This window comes from Trachymyrmex septentrionalis, unplaced genomic scaffold (genome assembly GCF_001594115.1).
Source record: "Trachymyrmex septentrionalis isolate Tsep2-gDNA-1 unplaced genomic scaffold, Tsep1.0 scaffold14, whole genome shotgun sequence".
Lineage (NCBI taxonomy): Eukaryota > Metazoa > Arthropoda > Insecta > Hymenoptera > Formicidae > Trachymyrmex > Trachymyrmex septentrionalis.
This window is the reverse complement of record NW_017304543.1, coordinates 97,347-121,443: the sequence shown is the minus strand read 5'-3', so window position 1 is coordinate 121,443 and position 24,097 is coordinate 97,347. Positions and strand designations below refer to the sequence as shown.

The window sequence follows — 24,097 nt, the reverse complement described above, 5'->3', positions numbered from 1 at the left end:
ATTGTATAAGTACTACTTCATTATAGAATTATTTTTTTTATTGTTCACCATATTTTTATTACAATGTATAACTCATCCCATACAACTTTTATCCATACAACTTTTCCATCAAAAAATTTAATTTAAAATATAATACGTAAATAATAAATTATAATAAGAAGTTATAAGTTAATAATAATATAATAAGTTATAGTAGTAATAATGGTATATTAAAAAATTCTGCATGTGTATATATAAATCTCAAAAAATTCACAACATCCTGAAACTATTATTTCGCAGATATGGTCAAAAGTTTGCTTCCCTTTCCCTTCCCCTGACAGCTTTTTTTTCATCTAGGGCTTTCACCCATCTTGGGTTATAAAAGAAATACTATGAATTTTCGAGTCTCTTCATCTGTTTGCGGTTCGTTTATGAAGATGATTCACTGTAGACTCACAGTGGCGGGATTTTTACCAGGAATAAGACTGCTCTTGCTTTACAACGAATCTGCATATCACAGACTCCTGTGTGAAACTAACTTAATTGCGTTCTTCGAGATCGCAGCCGGTTTAGGTATATAACCGTAGCGCGGTCAATCTTTCCCCTCAAACGCCGCCTAAGAGTCCGAGCAACAACTGGAGAGTGAGCCGCAATCAAGACATTCGCGACAGGAAGAAAGGAAATACCACTGTACAATGAGATTGACATTGACGGTAAGGATCAGGAATGATATAATTTATCGAATAATTAATCAAATTTTTCAAATTCTACCTTTTCTTCAATATTAAAAAAAATTTTTTTTGATTGGATATTATATTCAGAATATTTTACAGTTTTAGATATAATATATCAAGTTGAACTTATTGCTATTTCCTTTTTTACCGCTTAATCTAACATAATATTATTGAATACAAATTATATTAAAATGATAAAATCTATATTAAAGATGTAATAGTAAAAATATAATAATATTAAAATATAATAAAATATATAAAGTTAATAATTAGTTTTATATAATTCTTTAAAAAGTAACTATTATTAAAAAATGTAACTATAATGCTGTATTATTTCATGAAAAATATAACAGATTTGTCTAATTATAATAATTGATTTAATTAAATATAATAATTAAATAAAATAATAAATATGTAATAATAAAATAATAAAATAATAATGCAATAATAAAATAAAAAATAACATTAATTTCAATGTCTTCCAACAATGCTTCTTTTTTATTTTAATAATTTTTATTAATCATACATTTTAAATTAAACATTTTTTAAATTAAAGTTTAATTTTAATTTCTTGTTTATTTGCGCATAAAGTTTTTTTATTTGTTTTGATTCATAATGATGAGAAACGTTATATTGCGAAATGTCTTCATTAATCATTAAAAATGGAAGTCGTAAAAATTAATGAAATGCTATTTTATTATCTTCATTAGTAGATACTAAGACATAAAACAAGAAAATTATCATTGAATCAAGATTGATTTTATCATAAACTCGCAGAAATTATTTTTTATTCCAATTGTCTAAATGGCATTAGAGTATATTTGCTTAAGGAAATATGTCATCTTCCGCGTTTTTATTAAGATGTGATTAAAGTTATCGTCAAACCGCAGAAGATAACATTTATATGTTCCGTCATGTAGTAAAGATTATGTCAACTTCGAAAGAATTTAAAAAGACCTGATTTTTTAATTTAACATATAGGTATATTTTTTTATGTACACGTTTATTAAGTAATATCAACATTTTTCATTTATTCTCTTAATTGTTTATTCTCTTACTTTTTATAAATAAAATAAGAAAATATTTTTATTGGTAATCTGCATTTAAAAATAGAAATAATATAAAAATTAACCATCTTCACAAATAGTTAAAAGCAAAATATGTAAATATTATTTACATATTTCTATTTTAATAATTCAAGACTATTAAGAGACCAGCAAATAAGATATTTAAATAAGTATATCCTCTATAACATTTATTAAAATAGCAAATATAATATAACATAAATTTTACATTTTGATTATAATAACATAAAAATTAAAACTTACAATCTTAAATCTTACATCTAATTATAAAGTGACAATGAGAGACAAGTTGGTTCTTTCCGCATATGATGTAATTAGAGATGCAGGCATACACCATGTCCAACAATAAAATATGAGTAGTTAGCATCAAAATGTAAAGTCCAATAACAAATTCGTTGACAGCGAGAATTAAGTTAAGTCCGATATAAATTGTAAGGTCAATATTGTCCAGACAGTTAAATTTAAGTCACTAAAAATTAAAGAATGGAAAGTTACTTTTTAAAAGTAACAAGTGACAGTTACTCGTAACCGAATAGAAACAGTAACACGTTACTAGTTATCGATTTTTATAAGTAACTCGTTACAATTACTGTTGCTTGAGAAAGTAACTTTTCGTTTCTTTTCTGTTATTTTTTTAATATCGACAACAACCAATCACAGCAGATGGGCTTAGGAGTCTCAAGCATTATGTGTCCAACCATATTGAATCGTATGCAAAGTAACGATAAAAGTAACTGTAAAATTTGTTACCGTTAAAAAAATGTAACTACGTTATTGTTAAAAAAAAATAACGCATTTCTATTTTATTGTTGGACTAGTGTATGCCTGCTCTAATTACTACATCACATGCTGAAAGAAAATTCTATCTGGTTACCGACTTGTCTCTCATTGTCACTTTATAGTTAGAAGTAAGATTCAAGATTGTAAGTTTCAATTTTCATGTTATTATAACTGATGAAGACTCTGTGAGCCGAAACATAGGTATTTATATTATATTATATTTGCTATTTTATTAAAAAGGATTTGCTTCTTTAAATATCTTATTTGTTCGCTCATGGTTGTTTTAAATTATTGATATATTATTTGGCAAACAAACAAGCTTATCTTATATTATTGTTAATATTCTATTTTTCAGCTCTTTTTATTAATTGTTTATTAATCTATTTTTCAGCTCTTCTTATTGACCATCTCGCTAAGCTTAAGCAGTGCGAGAAATCACCAGCACACAAGCGTATTAAATTCCGATCGATCAATCAATGATCCAGATTACACACAATCGGACAAATCTTTGGATGATGAAAGAGACATCAAGCGGGTGCAAATCTACAATCAAATTGGATTGGACGGTAAAGTACGAAGGATCCATTTGGATTCTAATGAAGAGGATAAACCAGGCATTCGCGCATATGGTCTACCGAAAAAACATTTCCAAGATAACGGTATTATTGAAAGATTGCAGCTTGGAGAAGATCGCATAAGAGATGACACCTTCAAAAGTGGTCGATTGGTAAATATTCTGTTTAATCAATTAATGTAATATGTTTCTAAATTCATGACTTGAATTTTTTTTTAATTTTATCTTAATATTGTATAGTATATATGTCAGAATTTGGATATTATAATATGTAAATTTATATAAGATAATATAAAGATACACATTATATTGAAAAATTATATTAAGTTTAATAAATTACAATGATTAAAAAATTTAAATTAATAATTTCTATAATTATATAACTTATCATATTATATATCACCAAAATATTTGCAATTATATTATATTACACTATATTATTGATTTAAATCATGGGATAAGATATGTTTACAAAAATTATAAAACAATATATCTCATATATATGTAATAATTGTAAACGTATATAATGAAAGCTGTATCTTTTATAGGTTGAAGCTTACGGAATACCGAAGAATAAAATGGAGTCTAACGGCTTTATAGAAAGATTGCCATTGTCAAGCATAGGTCACCAAGTTGCTAAATTAGACTCAAGAAATGAAAATGTTAGAATAAGGAGATCTATTCGTACGGGATCCGAAGACAAGGTCGAAAAGAAGGTTACTAGCGAAGCGGAAGATATGCAGGCACAAGATTCTAAGGTTTTTAGACCGCTTTTCGTCCACAGACAGCAAGTAGCTGCTAGGGAAAGACGGAAGCACGCGAGGAATGTTTTACATAGAAATCACAGGCATACGACACATCAACCTTGCTATCATCATCGAGTGACCAATTGATTTTATCATAATAAGAATAACGTGAATATATATTCTTCATTCTACAGAAGCTAAACTAAATATATTTAATTTAGTACTTATATTTAAACAGCAAGAAATCTTACTCTTTTAGATTTATTAAAATTATTTTTATAAATCTTTTAGACGTTTAACCTTTTACAATAAAATTTTATATTTACAAAAAAAATTCTGTTTCATTAAATAAATGAAATATTTAAAAAATCTTTAACTCTATAATTTCATATAGGTACTGTTGAATTTTCGTATTATCGATTATTTTTAAATAATTGCATTAAAGTATAAATGTAATGATAACTTGTTGCACATTATTAGAGGAGTAAGATTGCATAAGTATTTGAAATTATAAATTTTATAAGTACTATTTTGCTTTTGAATTAAATTAAAATGCTTTTATGCATTATCTTTATGCACGATGCCAAAAAGTATTATACAAATTAATATTTTAATTTTAGATAATAATATTCTGACTTACGTCTCTAAATTAGTTCGTATATTCTAAACAAAATCGTTAGTAGATTCACGTACTAAATGTAATTGTTGTATCTATTAAATAAATAAAATGTATAAATTTGATAACATTTTCTTATTTATCTTTTTTTATATAATAACTTAAAAATTATCAAATAAATATTTTATATTTAATTATAATAAAAATAGGCTGTATGAGCTTGCTCAAAAAGATCAATTAAAGGATGATCCTGATATAAAACATTCAGAAAAGGGGAAAATTTTTTTGGGAAAAATTATACTGTTCCGATAAATTTTAGAGTATACATTTACATATACATTTTATACATCTTTAATAGTTACGTGAAAATTTTTCAAAAGATTTTTTAGGTACGCATCCGGTATCCGGTATTATCTGGCACTTTTTTACTATCCGATCGGATACCGGATATTACATTCTGTCCGGAAGATCCATTCGATATCCGGTAATTTTACGATCCGGTGCATCCCTAGATTTTATTAACATTTACTCGAGTTATACAGTGAGAGCAAAAAGTATTTGTACAAGAAAATTTATTATTAAAAAAGTCTTATTTGTAGAAAATAAACATTAATTAGCAATTTCATACAATGTATACATTCTGTTCTAACATAAACAAATGAGCTTTGCATGCATTCTTGATTTTAGAAGCTGAATTTCTCGTTTGTATGAATACTTTTTGAGCATTCAAACAATTTTTAAATTTTGCTTTTCAGATGATATATTTTGTATAATTAATATCATTTTGATATATACAATTTTAAGAAATATACAGTCTATTTTATTCTTTATGAATAAATTGTTAATTATCCAACAAGAAATGATCGTTAATTAAACGGCGAATCGACGTCAAATTGGTGTTGAAATCATCGAATTTATATTGATTCGACATCAATTCGATGAACTCATTTTTCGCTGGATAATATTTACTTTTTGAAAATAAAGTTTTTTTTAAAAAATATTTTCTCTGTACAAATATACTTTTTGCACTCACTGTATATAGTATGCCACATCACATAAAGCGTTTTGCGAGACCTTAATTTGCCGTTGACATTGTAGTCTATCTAAATGATGTAAAACAAAAAAGTAAGATACATTATCATATGATATAGTCTTTTATGTAAATCTCGCTCCTAGTAAAAAATTAAAAAATTTTTTAAAGTAAAGTTTATTTAAAAAAAAGATTAGATTTTTTCGTCATTTTTCCGACACGGTTTTTAGTAAAATCAAATTAAGCTTTATTCATTGTTATTTTACGGTTTTAGAGGTTTTTAATTATATTTGCCTACAATATATAATATAATAAATTTGTTTTGCCATAATAAAAATTAATTTTCCACAAGTTTCTTACTACTTTAATTTTAACGCTCTTTTGTTTGAGAAAAGATAAAAATGTATATTTTTAAATTCTTTTTTTTGATGATTATTTTTACATGTTTTTATTTGACAAATATTCATTTTGGTCTCTTGAAAGATCACTTTGCTATCACTTTAAAATTACCGCCGTGCAAATGTTTAAATGGTTAAAATTAAAAATTGAATTTTTTGTTTATTTATTTAAAATAACATGATTTTATTCCTCTCGAAACGCAAAAATTTGACTGATTAATAAAAAAAGTTACTGCTAAAATAATTTAGATTAATACTTTCCGATTAAATAAGACTTTACTTTTTATCTTGGATTAGTATCCTATGATAAGTAAAATTAATTTGGAATGTGGATTAATTTGGAATTTGGATGTAAGAAGCAGAATGTTTCGGCATAAATTTAGATTATAAAAAATTAAATATTTCGTATTTAACATAAAGTTATTACAAACTAATAATCGCTTATTATTATATCACAATTGAAATATTTACGGTATACATTGAATTAAAACTGTAAATACAATAAAATATTTATTGAATTACTGAAAATTGATTCAATGAATTCTCATAATAATTTATGATATATATAATATATATTAAAAGAGATATTATGAGAATATATATATATATATTAAAAGAATTCATTGCAAGAATAAATATGTCATATAAATAAATTCAGTTATCATATCAATAAAGTAACTATATTAAGTCGAAGATTAAATCAGACATTGATTAACGATCACTCATTGGATTAAAAATGACCAAAATTTTTTTCAGTGTCGATGAGTTGTGTGTATGCGTAATAAATCTAAGAAATCGAAGAAATAAAACAAAAACTGTGCAATAAAATTTATTCATCAGAGAATATTTAAAATGTGTAACGAATAAATTATTTTATTTATTTCGTAGTATGCATTAAAATTTTGACAGTTGAATAATCGGTGCACGGCCTTGTTTGTTTAATGCGAACGCGACGCGCGGCGATCGGTCGGACGGCGCGTCATGTTTACAGGCAATTATCACGCATTCATATACCGAGCCACGGAGGCTTGTGCATGGGCGGGTAGTCGTTCCACATTTTCTTTTGAAATGTAATTACGTAATCGCGACAAATGCTAGATAACATGAAATGTCTACATTTACATAAAAGCTGCATTTGCGCATAATGAGATTGATTAATCAATGAATTAAAAAACGCTCTATCTCGTATTTCTTTCGGTTGTTTTTGAGCGCTGACGTTCTGATTATCAAGGTTGCAACGATCATATTCTATGAATCAATCGCGCAATAACGTCATGCACTTTCTGATCTTATACATCTTTCAAATACGAGTATACATTTACAAATTTTTTTACTTTCTCGGTATTGAGTTATTATAATTTTTCTTGCTCTACTTTATTGCCACTTGTGCAATGGCACTCGTGACTTCATGAATACTCACGGTATACGATTATTAACTTGCACGATTAACTATTCATGAAACAATTGAGATGACAATCATGTATTACGGAATTAATAGATATTTTGTACGATTCAATCATTTAGAATCAAAACGCAATAGAAAGATAGGATTTATTATTATTTTGCGAAAATTAGGGACAATAATTATTTTTATTTAACAAAAAAGTTTTCTTTTGCTTGAATATAACTCTTGATTATACTTTAAACGGTAACACACGAGTCATAAAAAAAAGCAACGTTAATATAAATATCCTTAAGCAAATAACATAATTCCACAAGCGATTCCTATTTTCATTAATATATAGTTTATATAACTAATAATTTAATTAATTTTTCGTTTTTGTGCGTCTTTTGTGATGATATCTTCCCTCTCACAGGGACGTTGATGTGATGAAGGGCTCAGTACTCCGAAGATATACATAAAAAGAACGGTTTAAAGTATCTTAATCAGTCCACAATATTTAAAAAATATTTTTACATTAAATAAATATTTTAAAACCATTCTGTGCTGATTAGAATCTAAACATATACACACATTTTCGGATCTATCTGAATTATATATATCTAAGTAAATTTTTAGATATTTGAATAAAATTGTTCTCTTCGTGTAAAAATCCAGTGGTCTAATTTCCACCGAGAGTTTAAACTGGATCAGAATGTAAGAATCAACCAACTACATTGAACGGCAATGCTCGACTGTACTAGGCCAATGACGGAGAAGCTAACGTATACTCGTCGCCGATTTAATTGAAAGAATCGCAGCTTTGTCGCGTCGCGCATTTGCTTCGGGAGTGCCGTTGACGTTATCGGACTAATTGACTTTTCACAAAACCCATTCAATGGAATTTTAGTTTTGATAATGAAATCAATCTTCGATATTTTGACAGTAAGAGGAACTCTCATTGAAACGTTGTTGCATGAAGTGGCCACTACGATCACTGAAACTCTCACGTCAAGTGCTCTGGGCACGAGGTGATGCCGGGCGCGTAATATCATGCACTCCGCAATGGTGCAATGTTCGCGTGATTTAGCAACTACTGTTGCTGTCGGCTGATCGAGGACACGCTCTGTCTGTTGACAAACGGTTCGGCCTTTAGCGGTAAGAATTCGATCGATTGACCCGGATTCGTCACTCAAAAAGAAGTTGCATTACTCTGATTAAGGCACTCATTTTTCTGTCTTTATCCATTAGCGTCTTAATCGCATTTATTCTGACTTAATTTAAGCCTAGTTCTTAATTTTGCTTGTGACGAGCAGTTGGATTCTATTTTCTAAGTTGTCTTGATTGTTAGATCAGCAATGGATACCAACTTTTCTCTTATTACAGGCGCTCGTCACGTTTACCAGGTATAATAAATAAAATTAATTTTCCATGAGCTTTTTCCCTTTAATATTAACGTTTTTTTGGGAGAGGAAGTGATAAAAATACATATTTCTTCTTTTTGATGATCATTTTTACATTTTTATTTAATAAGTATATATTTATTTGGATCTCTCGAGCTATCATTTCAAAATTATCGCGGCATAAATGTTTAAATGGCCGCATTTAATTTGAAATCTACGCAGAATCGTATGAAATTTGTCTCAAGAACAAACACACTTGAATTTCTTTCACTATGGTTTAACCATTAATGACAAGTTTATTAATTGACAGTTGCAGTGTACCATATAAATCGTACGTGTTACAATTTTTGTTTGATAACACACTTAATAATACTCGTTTCGTTTACAAATATACAACAAATAAAAATTAATCATGCTATTTTAAAAAAAGATATATTGCAAAATGCTTTAAAATAATTACGCCAATATTTCGATCATCCATTGACAGTATAGGCTAGATTCCAAATCTATATAATATGAATTAAAAGAACGATTGCATTGAATTTAAAAGTATACAATAGAGGATAATTTATTTAAGAAATGTAAAATTAAGACATAAATAATCACGTAAGTAAAATATTTTTTAAATTTGTTAAATTATTTATTTAATTATGTATCAACCTTCTTTCCGTACATTTTTTACGTATATATAAAGTACATCTAAATATAAATGCAACTTATACTCATTAAACTTAAATCTTAAGAATTTATTTTATCTAAAATATAACTAACTTATATACATTTTATCTATATATTAGCATGTATACAAGAATATGGACTGGGTTTGAACTAAACAAAATTATTTCTATAATTGTCATACACGCACTTGACTTATTATTGCTTCTTATATTATTGCCATTTATGATGTGGAAATGGATTTCTGAAAGGCCATATATAATAACGATTTTGAGAGCAGTCATTGAGGTAATGTTTAATAATTATTTAATATTTTGGTTATTAAAACGATTAAATATTCAACATATTCATTTTTTAATCTTTTTAAAATATTTTTTCGATATTTCTATCTATTATTTGTATATATATATATTTTTTCAATTTATTCAAAATTTGTTATATTTTTTTTCGCAGGTCACTTTAGAGTTGATTATGTGGATTATCTTTGCTGGTGTAGCAATACTTACCACTCTAATTTTTGTATTTGATGATGTATATTGCAATAAAACATATTGTGACAACCAACAAAAATATTTACATGTTGCGCAATATGATAATAATGATAAAAATTCTCATATTGTAAAATCTTAAAATTAAAAGAAAAAAAATTTTAAATACACATAAATAAAATTAAAACAAAATTTAAACTGTTTAAAATTTTGATTAAAAATAAAGATTGTTATTTACAGCTTTCCTTCCTGAATCACATATCATTGTTGTTATTGTCAATAATTAATTCAATAATTAATTCATTTTTAGATGTAAATACGTAAATTGCTTTGCAACCGTATTTATTTCTTTATGAATATAAGTTTGACTAAAATGCCGAATAGGGGGAGCAGCTCCGATGATTTTGACCTTAACACATGTTGTTACCATAGATTTTATTATTATAAATTTTAGCATATTTCTTTTATATAATTTATATTTCATTTAAAATATTAATTTTTGTTACCATTAAATTAGAAAAATTAATCTCCGAATCCACAATATTTATTTCAATCAACGCGTTTTATAATATGCATCAACAAATATGTATTATCTTGTGTATCATTATTCTTAGCCTCATTATATTCAATTCCTAACTGCTAATTTGATGCTTATTAACTTCCTTTCACACCATCTTGATTCTTGTTCTATTTCTCATTATTCATGTTTCTTCTCATCTTATTACGCAATATCTCTGCTACAATCCTTCTGTATAATTTTAGTTATGATTTTAGTTGTGTTTCTGACTTTATAATATTAATCAGACGTACAAAAAAATAATGGAAAAAAATTATGAGAGGAGGGAATTCTTTATTCTTCAGATTAAAGAATATCTTTCAATTAAAGTGGCATTACTATAATTAGGATTGAGACCGTTACTTTACAATTATAATACGTTACCGTTATTAGGATTGAGAACATTACTTTTTCTTTAAAAGATAACTTGTTATCGTTATTCATTACTAATAATCTGGAGATATGGTAATGGCTCGGCGCTAAGAATGGCACAAGACACTGCCTTGTTTACGCGAGTCAAAGTTGCGCCAGATCGAGATTATCGGATCTCAATAATATCTCGATTAAGTTTAAATTTAAAAGTGATGTCATGCATTACTATTACCCACAATTAGGAATTTACGATTCGTTACGTTTTTACTCGAGACATTTTTTGTTACTTTTGTGTAATATGATAATAAAGTAAGACATTAGATTTTATAATTATATTATTAATTAATATTAAATCTTAAAAGCTAATTTCTGTACAAAATGTCTCGAAATTCACAAATCAAAATAAAACAAGAAAGTTCTGGAAAAAAGAATAAGTTAAAAGACTATTTGCCATTCAATAGCCGAGCAATAGTTTTTGTTTTTGAAATATAAAAGTTTAAAACAATTATAGATTATACAGTTAAACGATCTTGTCTATCCGTGAGTTATCACATGCAATTACTATAACTGATAATTGATTCATAGATAGATAATCAGCCATTTAACCGTAACCTATAATTGATTCAGTTTTAAATCATAATGGTTACGTTTACAACGTGCGCTTAATTCGTGGCCTAAATTATATATTAATTATACTCAAATTCGACCTAAATTATTTAGGCCCCATGCTAAAACTTGGTCACCGACGAGATACTATTAAAGACTTTCGGCCCTGAGTAAATTTTCGTGACTTGCCCGGGGGTAATTGAAGAACGATGATGTTACCAATAATTAATAAAAATTTATTTTTATTAATATAAATTTTATTATCATTAAAACAAGGTTCCACAATAATTGCTTTCCATTTACACACAAGTGAAATTGAGTCGAAAGTGATCTGAGTATTTTATACTAATCAGATTAATAACGTCTCTACTCGCTTTTTTTGGTGAAAAGTTATAACAAGTGAAAAGTCATAACAACACAGATTAATAACGTCACTTTTAGAATGAGTTTCGGTAAAGCACACGGTCTCGAGCTTATATAGATTGTAAGTAAAAACTCAGTTGAATCTCACTTCTCACTCTCAGATGCAAAAGGAATGTGCAATTCAATGTGTTTCAATTGAGTTATGACAAGCATTATCAAAAATGAGAATTATCTGAAAATCGGTGTAAATGGAAAGCAACTAATACTACACAATGCTTCCCAAACACAACTTTTAATACTTTTCCAGACTTTTCCTTTACAGTTAAATCGACGAGCATGATATAAGACAACTTATAGTAGGGAGAACACGGTGCTGCCGCCTGGGGCTGTGGTACTTGTATTTGAATTATACAACTTCCGTGCCCACTAAAATATACGGAATTTGTATCACTCCCTAGTTAGGCCTCATTTTTTAACAGTCTAACGTAAAAAGATCGTTTGCTTTCTGTAAATATGTGAAATTTGTATAAAACACGAGATGGCGCTAGGTAATTCGGATTAGGACAGTTATATGACAATTAAAGATGTATGTCCGTATATTCAAAACGCGCTTTTATCTATATATGTTTTTATATCTACAATTCTGTAGTATACGACATTATATGTCAAAAGTATGTGCTAACGTAGAAGCGCGTTCTAAATACAGATCTTAATATTTATAATTGTCACATGTCATGTATGTCAATGAATTAATTGACTGCGCTGCGTAGATATTTATAGGCAATAGCTGTTATTGTATGAAATGTTACAGATTCCCATATTTTCTTTGAGATTTTTCGTCTAATTTGAAACAAGTTGTTAGTATTAATTTTCGAATATCTTTAAGAAAATAAAAACTAGTTTTGGATTGGAAATTAATTCTAAATATAAGATTTTATTTCGTATAAAAGTACATAAAATTAGAAACACGAAGATTATCAGATGTAAAATATTTAGCGAGCAGTTTATATTATGTTATATTATGTTATTTAGTTACAGACTTCCAAGGTCGTAAAGACATAATCCCTTTAGAAGATGTTCTTATTCCTATAGGCGTTTCTCACAATATTTTTCTGATAAAACGTGCTACGTGGGAAACTAGATAATGATTATACTATTAAAATTCCAAACGGATAATGTAACATTAACGTTATCAAATTTTACTATAATAAGAATTTCATAAAATAAAATTTTTATAGCAGAATTTTTAATTATTGTTATTAAATTATAGAATATTTACAATTAGAGCAATTACATTGATAGCGATTATAGCGAATATTACGGTCGCAGTAGCTATAATATACGTTCGCTGATAGTTAGATTATTGATTAGATTTGCGTGGCAAAAAATATTGATGAGTGAACAAATTTTTGCATAAAGCTGCATAAGGTGTATAAGACTCATGACCATTCTACAATAAGCTATTATTCATAAATTAAAAGTTAGAAGCTGGAAATTGACTAATCACAGTCTTCAATTTCCAACTTCTAACTTCTGATTTATGACTAATGGCTTATTGTAGAATGACCATGAGTCTTACGCGTTATGCAGCTTAGATATATGGTATAGAAGACCCATAAGCCATTGTGGCCATTCTACAATAAGCCATTAGTTATAAATCAGAAGTTAGAAATTGGAAATTGACGACTGTGATTAGTCAATTTTTAGCTTCTGACTTCTGATTAACTTATAATTAACATAAATCAGAAGTCAGAAGCTAAAAATTGACCAATCACAGTCGTCAATCTTTAGCTTCTGTCTTCTGATTTATGACTAATGGCTTATTGTAGAAGACCCATAATGGCCGCAGCACGGACTCTTGCATAACGCATAATGCATAGTGCATAAGGGAATCAACCAATCGAAATTCTTCTTTTCCGTGAAATGGGAGGAAAGGAAAGATTCTGATTCTCTTGCAAGAGTCTGTGCTACGGCCATAAGGCATAAGAAAATCAACCAATTACATGCATTCTACAATAAGCCATTAGTCATAAATCAGAAGTTAGAAGCTGGAAATTCCAATCACAATCGTCAATTTCCAACTTCTAACTTCTGATTTATGACTAATGGGTTATTGTAGAATAGAGTCCTTCATTTCATACTCTGATTGGTTGAATCTCTTATACTTTATGCGTTATACAGCATTATACAAAAGTCTGTGCTGCGGCCTGTAATCGACAAGAAGTAGACTCGGTGTACTACACTCACTCCGATAATCTATCTGCCCCACTCACTTCAGGCGAGTACGAACCGGGAGTTCATCGCATCATTATATGACGCGTTGTATAGTCTCAATAAAACTTCCTACGAGGTCATACGTGGAAACACAGTCGAGTCACGATAAAGCAACGTGTTTTAACGCACACTTTGAATCAAATACTGATTGAGTTATTTTTTTTTTCATAATATTTTTTTTTCTTGTTTGTAATACCCGAGGTAAAAATGTTACACAGCAAATATTAATCGACACCTGTCAGTGCAAGTCACCACGATTCAGTCAACAATCGAGTCGAGTGTGAATGTGTAAATACGTGAATAAATCAAAGTGGAATTTTCAAATTTGCTGGAAAAGAGTGAACTATCATGAAATACGTCGCGGCACTCGATGTTGGTACCACTACAATACAGTTTCACATTCTAAATGAGAAGGCAGTCACAGTGGCTTCTTCGACGGAGAAGGTTTGTTGTGGTTAATTGTCTATAAAAACTCGGATGGTAAATTATAAACATGAAACACGAATTTATATTTGAACATAGACTTCAAATAAAACTCACAAATAACAATCAAGAGCTAATAATCCGAGCTGGATGTTTTTGCTAATAAGAAATTTAATATCTATATATAACCTGTACAAAAATATTTAAACAAACGTTTTTCAACCATATAACAATAAATCATTTGTTACATTAATTTAAATTAAAATTAAAATAAAACAAAAACCGAAACAAAATGCATAATTATAATTCCAAATTTTTTTTATAAAACTATGTATTCATACACACGCAATAATATATTTTATGAACTTGATTCCATACGGATGGCGGTCGCATTGCGCGTTATTAATAATCATCTGTGCTTCTTATGAATTTGCATAACAATGCGATAGTTAACGCTGTGTACATTTTTAAATTGGATTATCTCCAAATAGAATTTAAATGTTAAACTTTATAAGTAAACTAAAATTAAAGATTATATGTAATGTACAAAATATGTTAATCCCATGAGTTTAAAAGCATAAAAAAAATTTTAGAAAATATCACTAACAAAATCTGATGTCACATTTACCATTATTTGCTCACATAATTATTTTATAATATATTACATTTTGTAAAATACTATTTTACATAAACGAACATTAGTAAAAACTATATTTAAATGATAATAAAATTGATAAATTGGAATTAATACCAAGTCAATCATTTTTAATTTTATCTTTATCAATAATTCACGAATAAGTTAAAAAATAAACAAACGTAGTTCGTTTTTATGTTAATCTCATACTGCATAATAAATAAATAATAAGAAGTTATTCATGCATTCATTTCTCTTAATTATGAATCAATGGAAATGCCTTTTGCAATGTTTGTAAAGAATTTTATAAAGGAGTTTTGAAAGATTTTGTGCATAATGTAAATAATAATAGAATTCATTTTCTGTCAGAGACAAAAAAAAAAGAAATCATTTCTGTAATTTTTAAGCAATTATACAGTCTTGCTATACTTATTACTTACCGAATTATCACGAAACGATAATATTTCAAATGTAAATAGATTTATAAAAAATGCATGCGTATGCCGTCAGAGAAAAGATAATTCCAATAAATTTGCACAAACATGCTACATACATATATACTTGTCAGCAGTTGAAAGAGAAGTTGCTGCAGTGCACATTTTAAGTTTCGGAACTCATAATCAGCCTTGCTCATAGACTAGTTGGGTAAAGGGTCATTTACACTGGTCATAATCTGTTAATTTACTGTAATCTACAAGAATTGACTAATTACAGTCGAATGAAGAGAATAATTGACTATATTGATATATTGATCATTACTGGGCATTTAATATATGCGTTTTCATTTAACTTAACCAATTTCATGTACAGCAGTTTTTGGTATGCACTAATTCAATTAATGCAAGAGATCAAATTTATTATCATGACTAAATGCATTAATTAAATTTTAATTAAAATCTGTTTGCGTTGCTCGAGAAATGCCTCAAAATGTTTATATTTAAAATGAAATAAATATATATTCAGGCGTTGAAGAAAGAAAAAGGAAAGATGCTAAATGCAAAAAGTGGAAGCAATACGGACAGATGTTCTGATTGAATTTTAAACGTGCTATACACATGCACGCTTCGATTTACTGTGCAAGTCATTTGCGCAAGCATATCGAACGAATTTTTATGTGTTCAGATCATTTGTGCAATCAAAATAACAGTGCAGTTTGTTGACATATGTTCAAGTAAATTTTCACAAATAATTTTCACAAATGATTTACATACTCGTGTATGACCGGTAGAGAAAAAAATAAAAGTGGAGAAAAAAGTGAATACAAAAATAGAACGCTCTCAAGGTCACCAAGTTATTACTGCAGTGTAAAGGTGCTCCTTAGTATCTTCTGCAAATTAAGGTCACAACAAAGAGACTGTACTTACTTATAAATGTTTAACATCGATTTAATTATCGAACAAAGTTCATAATTAAAGAATTAAAAATTAAAACATATGCGATTAAAAATTTTTATTAATATCTCTTCTTCCGAAAAAAAATAAAATAAATGTTAAGCTACAATTTTAAAGTTATTAAATTAAGTTGATGGCTAAATCGAATATACAAACAAAATAAAAATAAAATGAAAATAAAATCTTTTTCCAATTCAGGTAAATCTGATATATCCAGAGCCTGGTTTTGTGGAGATAGATCCCAATCATCTATGGCAGATCATAATAAAAGTAATCAAGGATACGTTAGATCGTAAGTTATTATTATAATAGCATCTTCTTCTGAAAAGCATCAAAATTTAATAATCTCTTTCTTAACTATTTCTTAATAATAATAAAAGAAAGTCCATATGAGGCTTCATGTGCACATCAGTAGTTTCTTTTCCTAATAGAAATGCTATAATGAAAAAAGTGTATAAAAATGTATAAAAGTATATAAAAATGTAAAATATATCAATTGTTTTTGAAAAACACGTCGATCCGGATCTTTTTGAACTCCACAATCTATCATCTGGAATGGATGAACACAGAAAAGATTGGTTTTTCACGCATTTTCAATAGATACATAAAGCTTCAATTTGAGCCACAATTGATCGTATCTCCATTAATTACACATAAATAAATTTTATGTAAATCTTATATAAATTTTATATAAATTTTATATAAATCAAAGAACTGGAAAGGATACGGGCAGTAGGAGTCAGTGTCGTACGCAGTAATGAGTCTTTCTTCTTATTTTTTATTACTTTCCAACTTTCATTTTCATAGAATTGATTAACGGTCCAATGCAAAATTTTTTATTTGTAAGCTTCAATAATACTAGCTAAAACTAAAAGTGACTCACTGACACTGACTAGCCAAAAAATGTCGAAAACGGTTTTTAAATAATTCATAATAATGTTTGCGATATAGTTTGTGATCAGGGTGAACGTCTTTATTTTCGGGATATTTAATTCTAATCTTAAGATTTTTGATAAATTAGTTTTTTATATTCTCTATTTCGATATTTCCATTATTTCCTTTTTTTCGTTTTTCCTTTTTTTCATTTTTTTTTTCTTTTTCTTTTATTCTTTTTGGGTTTGATTCTAGCATTTAAATTCTCGAGATAGGGGAGCTCATCATGACAGAATAATTTTTATTCACAGTTTATGTACGTTAGTTTATGTTGTCTCTGAGGAGGGCTCAAAAGTGAGCCGAAAACATGTAAGCGCGTTTTAGTGAATAAAGAAGTTTCACACTTCGATATATTTATGCGACGATTCTGCGCTTGACTCCTACTACCCGTATCCTTTCCAGTTCTTTGATTTATAAGGAGTCTTGATTAGTTTGATTTGTAATACGATCTTATATAAATCTTATATAAAACTCACAAACGGCTAATGCATTTCCTAGATAGCAACGTGTCTGTTTTGTTGCTGGCATGTTGCTTGCTAAGTATACATTACTAAGTATGTGTTGCTAACAAAATTGCAGCAACTGAGTCCTTTGTTGATGTCTTCATGATATGATAATAACGTTAAGTAGCAACTTTCCAACAATTTGCCGACAACTTTAAAATCATCATCATCAAAATTTGTACTATTGATATCATGTTGCCATAATAATATGTAGCATCATACAATGCTGTCATATTGCCGACAATGCAAGATAACATTGACGCAGCTATTTTGCTGTCAAACTGCTGGCAATACATATACACGTTGTTACAATGTCGGTATATTCAAAATCGTTGAAGGCAAATCTAGCAAGATATCAGCACCATAAACAATCACAGATTTGTGCATTTTGCTGAGACACGCTATCTGGGTTAGTTTTTTAACTTTCACACTTAATTTGTGAATAAGATTATTGATTAATAAATTTTCACGTAGTAGCATTGAATATAATCTGCGTGATATATTGAGGCTTGAGTTGAATCTTTAGCTACTCATCGAAAGTGTGTCGAACCTTATTTCTGTATTTCGAACTGTTCTAGAGATATCCGTAAACCAAGATGAACGCCAATCTGATGCATCGAAAGTAAGAAATAATAAATGCTTGATATTTATATATGATTTCGATTTTAATTAAATCTGTATTTTCAGATCTTATTGAAATCACATTTTATTCGAATAAATAAAATTTTTCTTTATATATCAATTTGATTTGATGATAGAATTCCAATGAGAAATAGAATCGTTGTCAAATTGACATCGAATTTAATGATTTCGATGTCGAATCGACATTAATTTGATCATTTTTGATTGACCATTGTCATTTTTCACTGGGATGTTTTCCTTTACATTTAAATAAAAACTCATGCAAGTATCTTTCTGTGGGTATCTAAATATTTAACTATATATTATCATGATTTACCACTTTTGATCATAAAAAAAATTAAAAATAGATATGAGGAATAAATAGAGATACGAGTATATCTTAGTTTTGGATACCGCTGCCTATGGCTGATATCCTTAATATATTTGGCTTGTTTTTGTTTTATTTCGCAACTTATTTATTCATTTGTAACAATAATTAGATTAATTCGCTTTATGATTGCAGATAGTGGAATCAATTCGAAGAATATTGCTTGCATTGGAATTTCATCGCAACGCGCTAGTTTTATTACTTGGAATTTGAAAACTGGCAAATACTATCACAGGTACAAGAATGCTTACAAAAGATGCAACAATAATGATTCGATAAAGACAATTTGATTTAAACTTATTAATTTCAAAATTAATTTACAAGGTTTCGTATTGTACATTTAGCAATTAACTATAATTGTTATGTTATTGAATTAAATAAGGATGTATCAAAATATTACAATTACGGTTGTTATTTTTAACAGATTTATAACATGGAAGGATCAACGAGCGGCCACTTTAGTCAAGGAATGGAACCAATCAATAATGATGAGAGGTTTAAGAATGGGCGCGAGTATCTTGTATACATTTACAAGAAGAAAACGATTTTTAGCTGGCAGCGTGTTAAAATTTATGAATATGCAGGTTGAAATGCTTTAACAGTCAATCTGTTATAAATTTTTTCTCGGTTATAAATTTGATTATTAGATCGTCATATTTCATCAAATTTAAGTTATTATTAACATAATTTTGTAATGGAACTTATAAACTTCCTTAAGATTTTTTCAATAATTAATGGTCATCTAAAATCTTATTTTTTTCTTTAGAAAATCTTTATTTCTCTTTAATTCTCAGGTGACTTTAAAATTAGTATGGGCTCTTCAGAATATATCGGGTCTCCGAGAAGCTGTGCAGAATGAAGAGGTGGCGTTTGGAGGTGTGGATTGTTGGCTCTTATATAAATTAACAGGTAAAACAATACTTTATATTTTGCTTTTAGATTTGTTATTGTATCTTACAATTCTCATAACAATGTTAAATAATATTTCTCTTATAAAACTTAATAAATGTTATATGTAATAGCTACCTGCATATAAACATATACATATAAATGTCAAATGTAACGGTAGTAATAATAATATTAATAATAAATAATATTTATTCGTTAAATTATGGCCAATTAACATTCAGTTTATTTGTTATAGGAAAGCATATAATGGATGTTTCAAGTGCCTCAGCTACTGGTATTTTTGATCCGTTTACAATGGAATGGGCTAATTGGGCGTTAAATATTTTAAAACTGCCACAAAAAATTTTTCCAGAAGTGGTTGATACAGCAGGTTATTTTGGAGTTACTCCTAAAGACATATTCGGAGTTGAAATTCCAATTTATTGCTCAGTAAGTAATTCAATATAATTGTTTAACTTGGCACAACGATTATAGTAAAGTATACACTATGTATGAAATCTCATTAATTAATTTTAGAATTAATAAGTTTCTCCTAATAATTTGTTGATAAAATTAGATGGCTGATCAAGCAGCATCTTTATTTGGTTCAGGATGTTTTAAGCCTGGCGATCTCAAAATTACTATGGGGACAGGCACTTTCATGAACGTTAATACAGGACGGGAACCACACGCATCCATTGCTGGTAATTTTGCATATTGCTAAAAATATATATGCTAATTTTAAAAAATAACACAACTAAAATTAAAAAATTTATAGGACTTTATCCAGTTGTCGGATGGCGAATTGGAAAAGAATTAGTATACGTTGTAGAAGGATCTTCGAGCGACACCGGTGTACTAATTGAGTGGGCTAAATCAATAGGTAATTTATTAATAAAACTTAATAAACGTTATCAAATTTACATATACATATACAATATTGTTTAATTTATTAATTTTTTGATTATCATATATAAGATATATTTATATTTTCTTTTGTATCATATAATATTATAAATTAAATTTAAAATTTTTACTTTATTTATATTTTTTGTGAATTCAAATAATAGAAATTTTCTTCTTCATATATTTTTAAGCTAATGTATTTTAATTATGACACACACAATGATATTTTACCTTTTTAAATAAAAAATTAAGTAAAATTTTAAGAAATATACAATCTATTTTATTTTTTATTCATAAATTGCTAATTGAAGAAGTTAATTGAATTGATGGAATATAATTCGTAAATATAAAATATTTTCACCAGATGAAGTTAACTGCAGACGCTTCGATTCTATCCAGTATAGAGATATCTGCACTTGACTTCATTTATTAAGTACCAATCATTTATTAAGTTCCAATTATTTGCGAATCATGTCTTATTGCTTTCTGAATATATATTAAGAAATATTTTACGCTTTAATAATTGCAAGGGTTTACATAAGCATTTTACTGACACTGTATAGATAATATACATGTAAGTTTCAAAGTAAAAAGTAATATTTTATTTTTCTGAAGAAATTTTATATGTATATTGTCGTTATATATACATCGATTTCTATCTTCGTTTGCTGCAGGAATTATAAACAATGTTTCGGAAACATCCGATGCGGCAAATTCGGTCAATGACACCGATGGAGTATATTTTGTTCCGGCATTCAGCGGATTACAAGTATATTTTATTATATTAAATTATGTTTTTTAATATAAAAAAATGTATATATAAGAATATTATAAAATCATTTCTTCTTACAAAAATATATACGTTTTTGTAGTTTAATCAAGAAAATTATTTTCTCTAAATTTTTCTTAACTATAAAAATAAAAGACAATATATATTTAAAAATATATATTATATCTTTTAACTTTAATAACAAATATGTATAAAATATTATTGCAATTTTTACTTAACCTATTATAATATTCGAGAAATATTTTTTATTTATTTTATAACGTTCAGAAAAAAAAGAAAACATTAAACCATATAAATATACAATTAAGATAAAAAATAATAATGGACCCATGTGAAAATATATAACTATATTTATTATTTCAGGCACCCATAAATGATTATACAGCTGCAACTGGTTTTTTTGGTTTAAAGCCCACTACAAAAAAAGAACACATTATTCGATCTCTATTGGAGAGTCTCGTTTTCAGGATACAACTACTTCATGAATGCTTATGCAAGGAAACTTCTTTTACATATCAAAAAATAAAGTAAAAATTATACAATGATGTGCTTAAAAATCCATATTTATAATCTGCGTAATTAATGATACAAAAATTATTACAATATTATAGAAGAGAAAAAAATGCTTAATTTATCTGTATTATTGATATCTAAATTCTGCTATTTCTAATGTAACACTTGCATTTATACATATAAACCTAACACACACACACACACACACACACACACACACAACAACATATTAATAGTAATTGATAATATTGATAAATTAATATTGATAATAATATTTATACATAATATGGTATTGAACCAATTTATTGTTCTTTAGAGTCGATGGTGGAGTTACAAAGAATGATTTTGTTATGCAATCGTTAGCTGACTCGACGGGGTTGGAAGTGGAGCGTCCGGTATCTGTCGAAATGTCCATTTTAGGAGTAGCTTTTCTGGCTGGTTTACAATGTGGTATGAAAAAATTTCTATTATTATAATAATTCATCTGTATTTTATATTTTACAATTAAACAATTTATTAGAAATTAATATTACTTTTTTTATGTAGGATGTCTTAAATTCGTGTGGTTCTTTGTGTTGCACTACCCTTAATTCAAATATAATTTAGAGCATTTATTTATTAACTTTTAATTGCTCCGACAAATTATTGAACGCGCATTTTTCTAGGCTTTTTAAAATATAATAATCGAATATTAAACGTTATGCGATTGAATACACATAACTGTTCTTACAAGAATAACTTTTAATGTATTGTTTAATAATTTCAGGAATTTGGAAGAACAGAGAAGAACTGTTAGAACTCCGTCAAACGGACAAAATATTTAAACCAAAAGAAGAATCGCGATTATCTTATCAATATACGCTGCGTCAATGGAAACGCGCAGTAGAGCGATTTAAAAATTGGTACTAATACACTGTTAAATTTATAGTCAAATTTAATCTAAGATTAGTGATTATATCGTTATTTTATACTAAAACAATGATTTGATATTATATAGTGCCAATTTGACACTGTAGTAAAAAAAAATTTAATTATCGTTTTAGTATAAAATACTATAAGTTTAACACAAAAAACAAAACACAACGCACACAACAGTGCAATAAATACTAAATAAAAATAATTTTTAATAATATTGGGATATATTAAGAATTTTTTATAATATGCAGGGACAACGTATATAAATGTATAATATATACATATATGTATATTATACATTTATATTAATTAATATTATAAAGTTGATCAGCTGATCAGTCAATATTTAGTAATAAGAATTAAAACAATTACATAAAATAACAGTATAGAAAATAGTTTTTCTAAAACGCGAAAATTCTATTAATGATATTACTTTTGTCATTCATATTATTACGTACAGTTGCAATTTCAATATAATTCTCAATTAAAATGAAAGTTTTAATAATCCAATTTCAGATCATATCAATAAAGTAAAAATTAATGGCCTTGTATTATAGTTCTCATAAGTCATACCATATAATTTAAAATTACATTTACGCAGATCATTAAAAAAATTAATTTCTTGGATCATTTTTCTTTATAAAATTTAATAATTAAACAGATTAAATAGAAATACATTATACAATTTTATGTATAATACAACTTTTGTACTTTTTGTAGAAACAACAATTATATTATATTTTATAAGTAATAAAATTAAGAGTAAACTTAATCTATTTATACATAGTCAATTTGTGTTATTTTTTGTCATCATATTATTCATTTTATCTTTGTAGAATACGCACATCAATAAAATTTCCATGAGTATTTCCATTGTAACTCAAAAAGTGTCTCATATTAAGATTTTATATGTATATTTTATTTAATTAAAATTAAGATCACAAAAGGTACATTATTTTATTATGTAATTTTATAATAAAGTACTAAAAAAATATAAAATATATATAAAATGTATATGATGCTGCAGATTGCAATTATTTATTACCGCTAGTTAAACTTGCTTCTCGGTAGCGAGGAAATGTCAAGCTATGAATAACCAAACGAGTAATTGAAAGTGTACAACATACACTAT

General features: G+C 27.3%; 2 protein-coding genes and 1 long non-coding RNA gene across 3 annotated transcripts; all 3 read left to right on the top strand.

The window, feature by feature from the left end:
* The first annotated feature begins 540 nt into the window (after positions 1 to 540).
* Positions 541 to 4,106, top strand: LOC108745443. Its single transcript, XM_018481603.1, has 3 exons — positions 541 to 692; positions 2,970 to 3,305; positions 3,701 to 4,106. The coding sequence occupies exons 1-3, from the start codon at positions 675 to 677 to the stop codon at positions 4,043 to 4,045; spliced, it is 699 nt and encodes a 232-aa protein (XP_018337105.1). The 5' UTR covers positions 541 to 674; the 3' UTR covers positions 4,046 to 4,106.
* Positions 4,107 to 9,296: 5,190 nt separating this feature from the next.
* LOC108745505 lies at positions 9,297 to 9,960 on the top strand. The gene is made up of 3 exons (XR_001939102.1): positions 9,297 to 9,332; positions 9,524 to 9,689; positions 9,855 to 9,960. It is a non-coding gene; the product is annotated as an uncharacterized LOC108745505 (long non-coding RNA).
* A 4,120-nt stretch (positions 9,961 to 14,080) lies between these two features.
* On the top strand, positions 14,081 to 23,021 carry LOC108745441 (putative glycerol kinase 5). Its single transcript, XM_018481600.1, has 12 exons — positions 14,081 to 14,504; positions 16,707 to 16,800; positions 19,089 to 19,188; positions 19,378 to 19,537; positions 19,748 to 19,862; positions 20,098 to 20,291; positions 20,419 to 20,545; positions 20,620 to 20,724; positions 21,422 to 21,516; positions 21,901 to 22,064; positions 22,367 to 22,500; positions 22,817 to 23,021. Exons 1-12 carry the CDS (start codon positions 14,409 to 14,411, stop codon positions 22,957 to 22,959), a joined length of 1,527 nt encoding a protein of 508 aa, XP_018337102.1. The 5' UTR covers positions 14,081 to 14,408; the 3' UTR covers positions 22,960 to 23,021.
* The last annotated feature ends 1,076 nt before the right edge of the window (positions 23,022 to 24,097 follow it).